The sequence below is a fragment of the Bufo gargarizans genome, chromosome 5 (genome assembly GCF_014858855.1).
Source record: "Bufo gargarizans isolate SCDJY-AF-19 chromosome 5, ASM1485885v1, whole genome shotgun sequence".
Classification (NCBI taxonomy): domain Eukaryota; kingdom Metazoa; phylum Chordata; class Amphibia; order Anura; family Bufonidae; genus Bufo; species Bufo gargarizans.
The window spans coordinates 236,032,140-236,047,693 of NC_058084.1; the positions used below are offsets into that span (position 1 = coordinate 236,032,140).

Genomic DNA, 15,554 nt, shown 5'->3' on the forward strand with positions numbered 1-15,554 from the left:
TGGATTTTTTTTTTAGCATGTTTGTTGCATATTTTACTTTATGCATTGCAAAGTATGAAATCTATGGTGGGAAACTACAGCATAAATTGACATAGAAACATAGAATGTGTCGGCAGATAAGAACCATTTGGCCCATCTAGTCTTCCCAATATATCTGAATCCTATGAATAGTCCCTGGCCCTATCTTATATGAAGGATTGCCTTATGCCTATCCCATGCATCCTTAAAGGGAACCTGTCATGTGGATATTTGATTATAATCTAATTATATACAATCATTAACTACTAAAAAGTGCCTTAGATGTATTCACTTACTGGTGTGACAGATGGTTACCTCATAATATACACACAAAGATGCCGCATGCTAATGAGCCGATTCGAGTCCAGCGTGATGTCATCGAGTCCAGTGTATATTTAATTCAGAGCTATAGCAACTCCCCTGCCAACCTGCTGCTGATTCATATGGAAACAAACTGTCACTCAGCAGTAGGTGGGCGGGGAGAGTCAGGAGCTCATAAATATTCATGACTCATCATTATCAGCTGGAGCTTTTCAATACAAGATGTTGGCAGATTAACTGGGTCAATTAAAGAAAGTGACCTAGCATTGTGCTAAGAGAATCAGTCACTTATTTATGTTGCCCTTAGTTAGGACACCATAAAACTGGTGACAGGTTCCCTTTAAACTCCTCCACTGTATTTGCAGCTACCACTTCTGCAGGAAGGCTATTCCATGCATCCAATACTCTCTCAGTAAAAGTAATACTTCCTGATATTACTTTTAAACCTTTGCCCCTCTAATTTAAAACCATGTCCTCTTGTAGCATGTATTTAAAAGTTTCTATCATATCCCCTCTGTCTCGTCTTTCTTCCAAGCTATACACGTTAAGGTCCTTTATTCTTTCCTGGTAAGTTTTATCCTGCAATCCATGTACTAGTTTAGTAGCTCTTCTCCGAACTCTATCCAAAGTATCAATATCCTTCTGGGGATATGGTCTCCAGTACTGCGCACAATACTCCAAATGAGGTCTCACTAGTGCTTTGTAGAGTGGCATGAGCACCTCCCTCTTTCTACTGGTAATGCCTCTCCCTATACACCCAAGCATTCTGCTAGCATTTCCTGCTGCTCTATGACATTGTCTGCCTACCTTTAAGTCTTCTGAAATGATGACCCCTAAATCCCTTTCCTCAGATACTGAGGTTAGGACTGTATCACTGATTTTATATTCTGCTCTTGGGTTTTTACGCCCCAGGTGCATTATCTTGCCCTTATCAACATAAAATTTTAGTTAGCAGATTTTTGACCATTCCTCTAGTTTTCCTAAATGCTTTTCCATTTGGTGTATCCCTCCAGGAACATCAACCCTGTTACAAATCTTTTTGCTCATGACACAAAGACACACCTTACCATCGAGGCCTTCTGCAATTTCGCTGATAAAGATATTAAACAATATGGGTCCCAGAACAGATCCCTGAGGTACCCGACTGGTAACAAAACCATGGTCTGAATATACTCCGTTGAATACAACTCTGTCTGTCCCTCAGCACCTGCCTAATCCATTCAACAATATGGGAGTCCAAGCACAAAGACTGCAATTTATTGATAAGCGATGTCTACTGCACCTCCGCCATTTATTATTTTAGTCACCCAATCAAAAAAATCTAGAAGATTAGTTTGACCTGATCGCCCTGAAGTAAACCCATGCTGTTTTTCATATTTCCATCCATGGGATTTTAGATGTTCCATAATCCTCTCCTTAAAGAGGACCTTTCACCGATCCTGACATTGTGAACTAAGTATACAGACATGGAGAGCGGCGCCCGGGGATCTCACTGCACTTACTATTATCCCTGGGCGCCGTTCTGTTCTCCTGCTATGCCCTCCGGTATCTTCGGTCACAAAGTTATGGTAGGCGGAGTCTGCCCTTGTTCTGCTGTAGCGCTGGCCAATCGCAGCACAGAGCTCACAGCCTGGGAGGTTATTTTCTCCCAGTCTGTGAGCTCTGCAATGCGATTGGCCAGCGCTACAGCAGAACAAGGGCAGGCTCCGCCTACCATAACTTAGTGACTGAAATCTCCGCCTACTTTAACTTAGTGAGTGAAGATACCGGAGAGCATAGCAGGAGAACGGAGCGGCGCCCAGGGATAATAGTAAGTGCAGTGAGATCCCCGGGCGCCGCTCTCCATGTCTGTATAGTTAGTTCACATGGTTTCCATTAATTTCCCCACTATGGATGTCAGGCTTACTGGCCTATAGTTGCCCGATTCCTCCCTACTACCTTTCTTGTGAATGGGCACAACATTTGCTAATTTCCAATCTTCTGGGACAACTCCTGTAACCAGTGATTGGTTAAATAAATCTGTTCATGGTTTTGTCAATTCACCGCTAAGCACTTTTTTAACAGCTTTGGGTGTATCCCATCAGGCCCCTGTGACTTATTTGTATTAATTTTAGACAGCTGACTTAGTACCTCTTCCTCTGTAAAGACACATGCATCCAAAATATTCATTAGTCTTCCTTCCTAACTGAGGTCCTTTTCCTTCGTTTTCCTTTGTAATAACTGAACAGAAGTATTCATTGAGGCAGTCAGCTAGTTCTTTACCTTCTTCCATATACCTTCCTTTTGTTTTTAATTTGGTAATTCCTTGTTTTAGTTTCCTTTTTTCATTTATGTATCTGAAGAATGTCTTATTGCCTTTTTTCACTGACTGAGCTAATTTCTCTTCTGCCTGTGCTTTAGAAGCTATTATAACTTGTTTGGCCTCTCTCTGCCTAATCTTATAAATTTGCCTGTCATCCTCGGTTTTGTTTTTAATGATTTTGCCCACTTCTGCTGAGTACCACTGCAGTCTCTTCCTTTTTTTCTTTTCTTTTACTGACAAGCCTAATGCAATTTTCTGTTGCCTTCAATAGTGCCACTTTTAAGTAGTCCCCCTGGACTCCATTGAAACTGTTCCAATCTGATAGGGACTCGTATACCACTAATCTAATTTTAGAAAAGTCAGTTTTTCTAAAATCTAAAACTTTTGTTTGTGTGGTGTGACTCAGTCACTGTACTTATAGTAAACCACACTGACTGGTGATCACTAGATCCTAAGCTTTCTCCTACAGTAATATCAGATACCAAATTCCCATTTGTGAATACTAAATCTAAAATGGCCTCCTTCCTACTGGCTCCTCATCTACTTGCTGTAGAGATAATCCCAGTAGGGAATTTAGAATATCTGTACTCCTGGCAGAACTAGCTATTTTGGTTTTCCAGTTTACATCAGGAAGATTAAAGTCTCCCATAATGATAACTTCCCCCTTCAATGTCATTTTAGCTATTTCCTCAACTATTAGATCATCTAATTATTTGACTTGGCTAGGTGGTCTATATATCACACCTACACGAGTTACCTTATGATTATCAAGCTGCAAGGTAACCCAAACTGACTCTAAATCGGTCTCGCTAACTTGTATTAAATTAGATTTTATGCTATCTTTCACATACAGGGCCACCCCTCCCCCTTTCTTGCCACCTTTGTCTTTCCTATATAGAGAGAACCCTGGTATTGTTATATTCCAGTCATTACTCCCATTGAACTATGTCTCAGTAACAGCCACCATTTCTTAACCTATGTGCTACTGGCATCTTCTGGCATTGTTCCGGGGGGGCAGTCGGACTGCTGGATTATCACTCTTTTGCCCCCCTTTCCTAGTTTAAATGCTTGTTAGCAAATACTTTGAACTGTTCACTGAGGACATTCGGTCCCTTGAGAGAAAGATGCAAACCATCTTTCTTGTATAGTTCTTTTCCATTCCAACAAGAGCTAACATGAGACACAAAGCCAAACCCTTGGTTCAGACACCATTCACCAAGCCATACATTAAATTCCTTAATGCGCATCTTCCTGTCATGCTGAAGGTTATGCACAGGCAAAACTGCAGAGAACCTTTGCGAAAGCGCCCTCCAATGCAGATGGCAAAGGAGCCTCACTTGCATGTTTACTTTTTTGCATAAAGTCAGAATCTTAAAAAAAAAAAGTGCATCTTGTGGAATTTGATTATGTCAATATGTTTTCTTTTTAACATCTATTCCAGCAAATATTTTAAGAGATGATTTCAAGTTTTACCATACCTTCAGCTCAGAAATTGCAAGCTTCTTAAAAGTGCAAACTAGACAGCTTGTTGTTATTCACCCAGACAGATTTCAGTCCAAGTATGAACCAAAGAAACACTTGTTTAACATTGAAGTAAGTTGCATATTGATTCCAATGCATTAATTGAAATTAGTTTGTGTTCATTATTATTCAGTGTGTTCACTGCATGGATGATGCAAAATGTCTGAAATGAACCAAAATAATTCTGCTGTAGAGCAATCCCTTAACCTTTTCATGACAACCCATTATTGGCAGCAACATTTTAGTTTTCTTTTTTCCTCTCCACCTTCCAAGAGACAGAACCTTAAATTTTTTTTATTTTTTTTCAGGATGAGTTGTATATTTAAATTGTATAGTTTAACATTTCATATGATTATTAAGAAACTAGGGGAGATTTATCAAAGGTGTTACAAAGGAAAACTGGCTTAGTTGCCCATAGCATCCAGGAGCTTTAAAAAATGAAAGGTGGAATCTGGTTGCTACGGTCAACTAAGCCAGATTTCCTTTGCACTTCTTTTCATAAATTTCCCCACCTGTTTGTTGGGTGGAAGGAAAAAATGCAATTCTGCCATTTGTTTTTTGGATTTCATTTTTATGGCCTTTCCTATTCGTTTCAAACTAAATGATAACCTATGTGGGTCAATATGATTAAGGCAATACCACCTGTACATTTTTTTATTATATTTTACTGCATCAAAAAATGCAAAACTTTTCATTAAAAAAGAAACAAATTTGTGTTGCCACAGCATATTGTGACATCCATAATACATTTTTTTTTCTGTCAAGGTTGCTGTGTTTGGGGCTTATTTTTCTGTGGGGCAAGTTGTAGTTTTTATATGATACACTTTTGGGGTATACACAACTGTTTTGCTTTTTTTGCTATTGGAAGGTGAGGTGACCCAAAAAATGGAAATTTTGGCATTGATTTTCTTTTTTCATGCCATACACTGTACAGAATAAATAATGATTAACTTTTTTTTAAACAAAATCCTTTTTTTTTTTTTTTTTTTTTTTTTTCCTCCTAGGAGGCTTGAACATGAGATAGTGTGATTGTTTGTACAATACACTTCAATACTTCTGTACTGCACTTTATGGTCAAGCAACAGTATAGCACCTCTTTTAGGCTAGTTTCACACTAGCGTTCGGCTGTCCGCTTGTGAGCCCCGTTTGAAGGGGCTCACGAGCGGACCCGAACGCTTCCGTCCAGCCCTGATGCAGTCTGAATGGATGCGGATCCGCTCAGACTGCATCAGTCTGGCCGTGCGGAGGCGAGCGGATCCGTCCAGACTTACAATGTAAGTCAATGGGGATGGATCCGTTTGAAGATGCCACAATATGGCTCAATCTTCAAACGGATCCGCCCCCCATTGACTTTCAATGTAAAAGTCTGGACGGATCTGCTCTGGCTAATTTCACACTTAGCCATTTTTTCCCAATATAGTGCAGACGGATCCGTTCTGAACGGAGCCACCGTCTGCATTAATATGAGCGGATCCGTTCAGAACGGATCCGATCGAACGCTAGTGTGAAAGTAGCCTTAGGTGCTATCAGGGCTTGCTCTGGATGAGATTACCATGTACAGGACTAGGGTTACCACGATTCTTCTCCTCACCCACAGACATTGGGGGTCATTTCTTAAATACCAGCATGGTAACCTCTGTCATGTACTGCTGGAGGATGTGTTTAATTTATGACGAGGCACGTCATCCGCCATGCTGTTCACCTAGAATGAAATCTACTTAGACCTAAGGGTTTCAATTTAGACCAGGAGCTGATGGCTCTGCCTACACCACAAACCCATCCCATATCTTCTCAGTGGCAAGTCTGGGGTAGAAATACTGTCTGCTTCTAAAATATCTGAATATTTCTATTGTAAAAGTTGCTAAATGAGGACTTTTTTTTTTAAATGACCACATTTTCTCTGTTTACTACTGCTTGAATACCCCTCTAGTACAAGATGTAAGGTAGTGTTATGCTTTTTGTCTTTACAAACAACACAGCTCTTCTAATGAGAAACCATTTTGCTGCCCTGCATTTGAAATTCTCTAAATGGAGAAAAGTATTGGAACAAAACTCTTAATCATTGAATTCAGATGTTTCATTCAGTACCATTGCTGTAGTTGTAAAAAAATCCAAGCACATAGACATTCAGTCTACCTTTTACAAACATTTGTGAAAGAATGCTTCATTCTAAAGAGCTGAATTGAAGTGTGTTACTGGAATAGGATGCACCCATTGTGAATGTCTTCCCTCCTAGATATTCCACAGTCAACTGTGAGTGGTATTCTTGCAAAGTAGAAGCATGTAGGAACCACAGCATAGTGACAGACCATGTAAAGCTACAGAGCAGGATCTCCAAGTGCTGTGGCCCATAGTGCATACATAGTGACTCAATAATTACCTCCTCTAGCATTAACATCAGCACAAAAACTGTGTGCTGGAGGCTTCATTGCATGGATTTCCACGGCTGAGCAGCTGCATGCAAGCCTTAAATCACCCTTTCCAAGGTGTTGGATAAAGTCGTGTAAAGCTCATGACAACTGTACTATGGAGCTGTGAAAAGTTGTGGCAGTCTGATGGACGAGTCAGGGTTTGGCAATTGCCAGGAGGATGTAACCTACCTATCTCTACTGGTTGTGTAGAGATAATGAAGTTACAGGGTACTGAGTCTCATAGTGCCCAAGGGTCTTCAATGCTTTGCAGTACCTCCTCTGGCATTAACATGAGAACATAAACTGTGCACTGGAAGCTTCATGGATTTCCATGCTCAAGCAGCTGTATACAAGCCTTACATCCAGGGCTGGTGCAAGGATTTTTGCCGCCCTAGGCAAGATAAAAAATGACACCTTATCAGATCTGGAATTGCGGACCCGGATCCGCAATTCCGATCCTGAAAAAAATAGTACATGTCCTATTCTTGTCCCCAATAGTGGACAATAATATGCATATTCTCTTAGTGCCAGCAATGTGCTGTCCGCAAAATGCGGAACGCACATTGCTGTTGTCCGTGTTTGGTGGATCTGCAAAACACACACGGATGTGTGAATGGACCCTAAATGTGAGGTAAATTAGTTTCCAATGTAGTATTAATAACTAAACAATTAAATAATAAACATATTGCATTGTCTACTTACCACCAGGACAATAAGATGATCTGGTCTCTGGCTGCAGTCTGGCTCTTGGTCTGGCTCTGCGGACTCCCTTGTCACTCTCTTCTCCCCCCTCCCTTGTCACTCTCTTCTCCCCCCTCCCTTGTCACTCTCTTCTCCCCCCTCCCTTGTCACTCTCTTCTTCCCCCCTCCCTTGTCACTCTCTTCTCCCCCCTCCCTTGTCACTCTCTTCTCCCCCCTCCCTTGTCACTCTCTTCTCCCCCCTCCTTGTCACTCTCTTCTCCCCCTCCCTTGTCACTCTCTTCTCCCCCCTCCCTTGTCACTCTCTTCTCCCCCTCCCTTGTCACTCTCTTCTCCCCTCCCTTGTCACTCTCTTCTCCCCCCTCCCTTGTCACTCTCTTCTCCCCCCTCCCTTGTCACTCTCTTCTCCCCCCTCCCTTGTCACTCTCTTCTCCCCCCTCCCTTGTCACTCTCTTCTCCCCCCTCCCTTGTCACTCTCTTCTCCCCCTCCCTTGTCACTCTCTTCTCCCCCCTCCCTTGTCACTCTCTTCTCCCCCCTCCCTTGTCACTCTCTTCTCCCCCCTCCCTTGTCACTCTCTTCTCCCCCCTCCCTTGTCACTCTCTTCTCCCCCCTCCCTTGTCACTCTCTTCTCCCCCCTCCCTTAGTCACTCTCTTCTCCCCCCTCCCTTGTCACTCTCTTCTCCCCCCTCCCTTGTCACTCTCGTCTCCCCCCTCCCTTGTCACTCTCGTCTCCCCCCTCCCTTGTCACTCTCGTCTCCCCCCTCCCTTGTCACTCTCGTCTCCCCCCTCCCTTGTCACTCTCGTCTCCCCCCTCCCTTGTCACTCTCGTCTCCCCCCTCCCTTGTCACTCTCGTCTCCCCCCTCCCTTGTCACTCTCGTCTCCCCCCTCCCTTGTCACTCTCGTCTCCCCCCTCCCTTGTCACTCTCGTCTCCCCCCTCCCTTGTCACTCTCGTCTCCCCCCTCCCTTGTCACTCTCGTCTCCCCCCTCCCTTGTCACTCTCGTCTCCCCCCTCCCTTGTCACTCTCGTCTCCCCCCTCCCTTGTCACTCTCGTCTCCCCCCTCCCTTGTCACTCTCATTCTCCCTCCCTTCCTCCCTTGTCACTCTCATTTCCTCCCCCTTGTCACCTCTAATGTAGCGTGGCCGAGCTCTGTTCGGTCCGCGGTACAGGAGCTTTTGTTTCCTGTACCCGGCCGGACTGACAGGAAGTGCTCACTTAGTGTGCACTTCCTTTCAGTCCGGCCGGGTACAGGAAACAAATGCTCCTGTACCCCGGACCGAACAGAGCTCGGCCACGCTACATTAACAACACAGCAGTCAGCAGGCACAGGCCGGCTGCGCAGCACTAAGCCGGCCGCTCAGGAGGCGCAGCATGAGGGGCGCCGCCTGCCGGCCGCCCGAACCTACATAACCAATTTTTGTTTTGTTTTTACCTCAACAGGCGCCCCCTGCTAAATGGCGCCCTAGGCAACTGCCTAAGTCGCCTTACTGCTGGCGCCGGCCCTGCTTACATCCCTAAGCAAAATAGCAAGCATTGGATAGAGTGGTGTAAAGCATGTCGCCACTGGACTGTGGAGCAAAAAACAAGCCCTCATATGACTGTAAACAGAAAAATAAAATGGGTATGGCCCCAAGAAGGCAGGGAGTAAAAAAATGAATAGCAAAAACTGAATCACAGGTAATTTTTCAGTAACCTCGTTACCATAACAGGCAGAATTACATTGATAAGTAACACCTCTATACAAATAACACAGAATCCACCATTCACAATAGATGATAGTCAGTGAGGTCTCCTCCATTCTATTGTCTCTATGCCCCATGTGACTGCTTTCAGTTAACAAAGTCATGACATATTTTAGGCCTAGTGGCCACTGTGAAAACTGCATGGTTTAGGATTGTTTTGAAATATAGATACTATCGGGCATTAGAAATAGAAAAAATATCACCTAAAATGTCTAAAAGTTTAACATAAAAACTTGATTGATACTATGGGTCATTTTTGGAATACAAATTCTCAGTAAAGGGAATGTCCCATGGCTAAAAATATCAATAAATATATTCAATATGTAATTTAGAGCAACAAAGTATTAATTGTTATTTTTAGAGATGTGGTTTTGATCTGTTTCTAAAAGCGCACCCTTGTGTTAAAAAGGTGTCGGTCTGTGCAGGTCCATCTAGTGAGTCTCTGCACTGGTTCCACATGTGCAGTGGAACATAGCCTTTCTGTGGATCCTCAGCGAAGAGCATATGGTACACACAGGATGCAAAGGTGTTTATGTAACTAATTGCTCTTCTTCTTATTCTCCTGATTACTTAAAGGTTAACCATCACTGCAGCATTCCACTAACCTGGGCGTTATGGCAGAGTGGCCATAAAGAATCCTCTCTTTAGTAAGACGCATGAAAATTTGCAAAAAAAAAACACCTAAAGGACTCTGACTGAGAAACAAGATTCTCTGGTCTAATAAAACCAAGACTGAACAATTCAAAGCATCATGTTTGAAGCAAACTGATGCACTGCCCAATACCATCCCTACAGTGAAGCATTATGGTGGCAGCATCATGCTGTGAGGGGGTGTTTTTTTTAGCAGCTGGGACAAGAAGACTGGTCAGACTTGAGGGCAAACTGAATGTGAAATAAGTGTCTGAAGACTTTCCAAATGCACTGTATGTGTTCAGAAGACATGAACATGATATAGCCCATACATGCACAAGCACTTGAACTGTGATTGCTGAGAGGACACCAGTTGTATTTTGAAGCATTTGCTTTGACATTTGTAGTTAGTGAAGAAAGTTTAGAAAATTTGCTACCTGTGGAACATCCGTGAAAGCGGATGGCACACGAACCGCATCCTTGTGTAGTCAGCATCCCTATGTCTGTTTTGTCCTATATTTTGCCACAAAATGCAGACTTATTGAAGTCAGTGGGTACACATCAAAATGCGATTACCACACAGACCGCATCTGTATTTTGCAGAACTGTGATTTTCAGACCATAAAACTGATAGTCGTATGAATGTTTCCTAAAAGATAGTCTCAATCATAATGCACCAAGTATAATTCCTTTTGCCCCAGTAACTGAGGGGAGAGGAGCATGTTTGTTAACAATAAAATGTAACAAAAAAGGTAGTGATTGATACTGTATGTAACAGATTTTAGTAAATTTAGTTAATTTTTACCTGGTTTAAGTTTTATTTTTGTCTGTTTGCAGGATTCTACAAGTGAGGAAGACCTGAAGGAGCATGTCTTGAAGTATGCTTTGCCTTTGGTTGGTCACAGAACAAAAACAAATGAAGCAAAAAGATACAATAAGCGTCCTCTTGTAGTTGTTTATTACACTGTAGATTTCGGTTTTGACCATCGCACTGGTATGTCAATGCCATTAATAGTTATGGTTATAAATTTGCTTAACTTGCCTAAAAAGTGAAGAAAATGTTTGTGCTATATTTTTCTACACTTACAAAGTAACAATAGAAATTCAAAATGGAGTCAGTTTCAATCTACTAAGTTGACTTGACTTTTAAATCATTTCAATATTTACATTTCAAAAACGTTTATGAAGTCATTGAAGGATATGTAAAAATTGCGTTTTTTTAAAATTAACACTTCTTGTGTGGCAATCAACATCTATAAATCCAAAATAGGTGAGAATGGATGCATTTTTTTTTACTTACTGTACTTTTTAAATGGTCAAAGTATTTTGTTAAACAACTTGTGGAATATATTTTTAAACAGGTTTTTCCAAGACTTTTATACTGATGAACCATACATCAGTATTTGATCGGTGGGGGTCTAACACTCAGAAAAGGCACTACTGGCTTCTCACAGCTTAGCCTAGGCCATGTGATGTCATGTTCATTGTTTACGTGGCTTAGGTGCAGCTCAGCCCCATTGAAGTAAATGGGGATGATCTGCGACAGCAAGCACAGCAGGTGTGCAATATACGTTGTGTGCTTGGTGAGAAGGCCGCAGTGCTGCTGAGATTGCAATACCTTTCCTAACAGCTAATCGCTGGGGATCCCCTGTGTTGGACCTCCACCAATCGGATACTGATGATCTACATTTTTATTTCCACATCTAGACGAAAAATGAACAGATGGGCATAAGTTGTTTAAGTGATGGGATGGTTTTACATTCAGTTCTTGTGCTTATTAATTGCAGCTACTCAGTACTGGCGCAACAAAGTTTTGGATGTTGCAAAAGACTTTCCAGAATATACCTTCTGCATTGCTAATGAAGATGATTATGCATCTGAATTAAAAGATCTTGAATTAGGTGACACTGGAGAGGAAGTGAATGTTGCAATTTTGGATGCTAGTGGCAAAAAATATGCCAAAGAGCCTGAAGAGTTTGATTCTAATTCACTTCGAGAGTTTGTGATGGACTTCAAGAAAGGTAAGCTGTTCATAGCCAGTATTTATTTTGATTAAAGATTAACAAATAGATAAAAAAACACAAATAAAATTGCATGCATATACTCTGGGAGACAGCTGCACTTGAACACAAGGCAGAAGAGAAGAGTAATCCTCCTCCCTCTCCTCTGTGGTACTTCATGTGAAGCTAATTGGTGAGTGGGAACTAGAGATGAGCGAAGTTATCAAAAATTAAATTCTACTACTGCGCAGAAGTTAATAACTTACAAGTTTTGCTAAATCCTTTTCCATAAAACTATATATCAATCTGCTCGGCACCTCCTGCTCTATAAAATGATGCGGGCAGATTACATTGCATTTTTATGTTGACTGGTTCCGTTTAAGTGTGCATGCATATGGGTGAGTTGGGAGGGATAGCTGACAGTCTAGGGAGTTTTTGGCTGGCAGCTGTTTAAATTGTATTAACATCAATGGGGAAGGGGGAACTAAAGTTCCTAGGGCAGCATGAACTCTAATGATGGCTCGGCATATGCAAAATGCAGTGGGGTTTCAATTGGTGGCAGCCTATAAAAGGGCTTAATAGGAGGCCTGTAAAAATACCATGACTGCAATAATATACTATTGCAGTCTATGTTTAATCTGATCAGAGGCTCATATGTTTAAGTTCCCTAAGAAGATCAACCCTTTGCCTCTGCAGACAGTTTTGTCCTTAACTCCTTAAGGACAGGGCCATTTTTGCAAATCTGACATGTCACTTTATGGGGTAATTACTTTGGAACGCTTTTACTTATCCACACATTGTACTTAATGATATGACTTCATGTCACAAATTTGAGTCAATATACAGTTGTGGCCAAAGTTTTTGAGAATTACATAAATATTGGAAATTGGAAAAGTTGCTACTTAAGTTTTTATAATGGCACTTTGCATAAACTCCAGAATGTTATGAAGAGTGATAAGATGAATTGCATAGTCCTTCTTTGCCATGAAAACTTACTTAATCCCCAAAAAAACTTTCCACTGCATTTCATTGCTGTCATTAAAGGACCTGCTGAGATCATTTCAGTAATCGTCTTGTTAACAGGTGAGAATGTTGATGAGCATAAGGCTGGAGATCATTATGTCAGGCTGATTGGGTTAAAATGGCAGACTTGACCTGTTAAAAGGAGGGTGATGCTTGAAATTATTGTTCTTCCATTGTTTACCATGGTGACCTGCAAAGAAACGCGTGCAGCCATCATTGCGTTGCATAAAAATGGCTTTACAGGCAAGGATATTGTGGCTACTAAGATTGCACTTCAATCAACAATTTATAGGATCATCAACAACTTCAAGGAAAGAGGTTCAATTCTTGTTAAGAAGGCTTCAGGGCATCCAAGAAAGTCCAGCAAGCGCTAGGATAGTCTCCTAAAGAGGATTCAGCTGCGGGATCGGAGTGCCACCAGTGCAGAGCTTGCTCAGGAATGGCAGCAGGCAGGTGTGAGCGCATCTGCATGCACAGTGAGGCGAAGACTTTTGGAAGATGGCCTGGTGTCAAGAAGGGCAGCAAATAAGCCATTTCTCTCCAAAAAAAAATCAGGGACAGATTGATCTTCTGCAGAAAATATAGTGAATGGACTGCTGAGGACTGGGGCAAAGTCATGTTCTTCGATGAAGCCTCTTTCCGATTGTTTAAGGCATCAGGAAAAAGGCTTGTCCGGAGAAGAAAAGGTGAGCGCTACCATCAGTCCTGTGTCATGCCAACAGTAAAGCATCCTGAGACCATTCATGTGTGGGGTTGCTTCTCATCCAAGGGAGTGGGCTCACAGCCATGAATAAAGAATGGTACCAAAACACCCTCCAACAGCAACTTCTTCCAACAATCCAACAACAGTTTGGTGAAGAACAATGCATTTTCCAGCACGATGGAGCACCGTGTCATAAGGCAAAAGTGATAACTAAGTGGCTCGGGGACCAAAACATTGACATTTTGTGTCCATGTCGACACCTATATAGCTCAAAGAGCAGCCACACAAAGAGTAATTCTAATTAAATATTCTTTATTGGATATCCAACACAAGAGATGGTATATCAATTAAAAAACATATAGAAAGCAGTGCATACTGAGAACACAACAGTGTTACAATGATTGTATAAAAACAGAGTAGGCTCCAAACCACTAAGGGACTAGTATCCCCCCATACACAATAAAGCAGTATCAGCTAGGTGGGGCACATATGGCAGTGAAGGCATCCAGAACATACATAGACACTCCAGACATCTAAAGGAGTGTGAGTCTGAATGCCACCCACATCAAGCGGAGACTGCAAGGGAGGAGGGGGGGGAAAAAACACTGTTTTAAAGTGCAAATGCAGAGAAATTCCTACTGACCCTGGTCTGGAACCGCCGCCCGACGATCGTTTCGCAGAATGCTTCCCTTTTCAGGCCCCAAGAGGAAGCATTCTGCGAAACGATCGTCGGGCGGCGGTTCCAGACCAGGGTCAGTAGGAATTTCTCTGCATTTGCAGTTTAAAACAGTGTTTTTTTCTCCCCCTCCTCCCTTGCAGTCTCCGCTTGATGTGGGTGGCATTCAGACTCACACTCCTTTTAGATGTCTGGAGTGTCTATGTATGTTCTGGATGCCTTCACTGCCATATGTGCCCCACCTAGCTGATACTGCTTTATTGTGTATGGGGGGATACTAGTCCCTTAGTGGTTTGGAGCCTACTCTGTTTTTATACAATCATTGTAACACTGTTGTGTTCTCAGTATGCACTGCTTTCTATATGTTTTTTAATTGATATACCATCTCTTGTGTTGGATATCCAATAAAGAATATTTAATTAGAATTACTCTTTGTGTGGCTGCTCTTTGAGCTATATAGGTGTCGATACGAATAACTCCACGCGAGATATTTATGATAGAGTTGTTTTTGGTGTTTCATTTTGTGTCCATGGCCTGGAAACTCCCCAGATCTTAATCCCATTGAGAACTTGTGGTCAATCCTCAAGAGGCAGGTGGACAAACAAAAACCCACTAATTCTAAAATAACTCCAAGAAGTGATTATGAAAGAATGGGTTGCTATCAGTCAGGAATTGGCCCAGAAGTTGATTGAGAGCATGCCCAGTCGAATTGCAGAGGTCCTGAAAAAGAAGGGCCAAATACTGACTTTTTGCATGAATGTCATGTAATTCTCGATAAAAGCCTTTGAAACGTATGAAGTGTGTGTAATTATATTTCACTACATCACAGAAACAACTGAAACAAAGATCTAAAAGCAGTTTAGCAGCAAACTTTGTGAAAACTAATATTTGTGTCATTCTCAAAACTTGTGGCCACGACTGTACACAGCCTGTTCAAAAAAAAAAAAAGTCGCCACCTGGATTTAAGTAAGCAAATAGTTATGAGCCTCCTATTGGATAATTACTGCATGGCCGATTATCTTTCAGCTGGCAACAAGTTATTTAACCCCAACTGGTGCAATGAGTTGCTTCTCATTTCTTAACCTTCTGCCGTCACACTAACGCCGAAAGGCGTCAATGCTGCGGCGCTGCCAGGTCACACTAACGCCGATTGGCGTCATCTCGCGTGAGCCGAGATTTCCTGTGAACGCGCGCACACAGGCGCGCGCGCTCACAGGAACGGAAGGTAAGCGAGTGGATCTCCAGCCTGCCAGCGGCGATCGCTCGCTGGCAGGCTGGAGATCCGAATTTTTTAACCCCTAACAGGTATATTAGACGCTGTTTTCATAACAGCGTCTAATATACCTCCTACCTGGTCCTCTGGTGGTCCCTTTTGTTAGGATCGACCACCAGAGGACTCAGGTAGGTCAGTACAGTCGCACCAAACACTACACTACACCCCCCCCCCCCCCCCCGTCACTTATTAACCCCTTATAAACCCCTGATCACCTCATATAAACTCCCTGA

The 15,554-nt window shown here is 42.3% G+C and overlaps 1 protein-coding gene across 1 annotated transcript in view; it reads left to right on the forward strand.

The window, feature by feature from the left end:
• The window catches only part of PDIA4 (protein disulfide isomerase family A member 4), a 226,470-nt gene that overhangs the window by 172,105 nt on the left and 38,811 nt on the right, over positions 1 to 15,554 (forward strand). Inside the window, exons 7-9 of the mRNA XM_044292831.1 lie at positions 4,083 to 4,234; positions 10,484 to 10,640; positions 11,434 to 11,667. Coding sequence (XP_044148766.1) covers positions 4,083 to 4,234; positions 10,484 to 10,640; positions 11,434 to 11,667 — 543 coding nt within the window. The remainder of the gene's footprint in view (positions 1 to 4,082; positions 4,235 to 10,483; positions 10,641 to 11,433; positions 11,668 to 15,554) is intronic.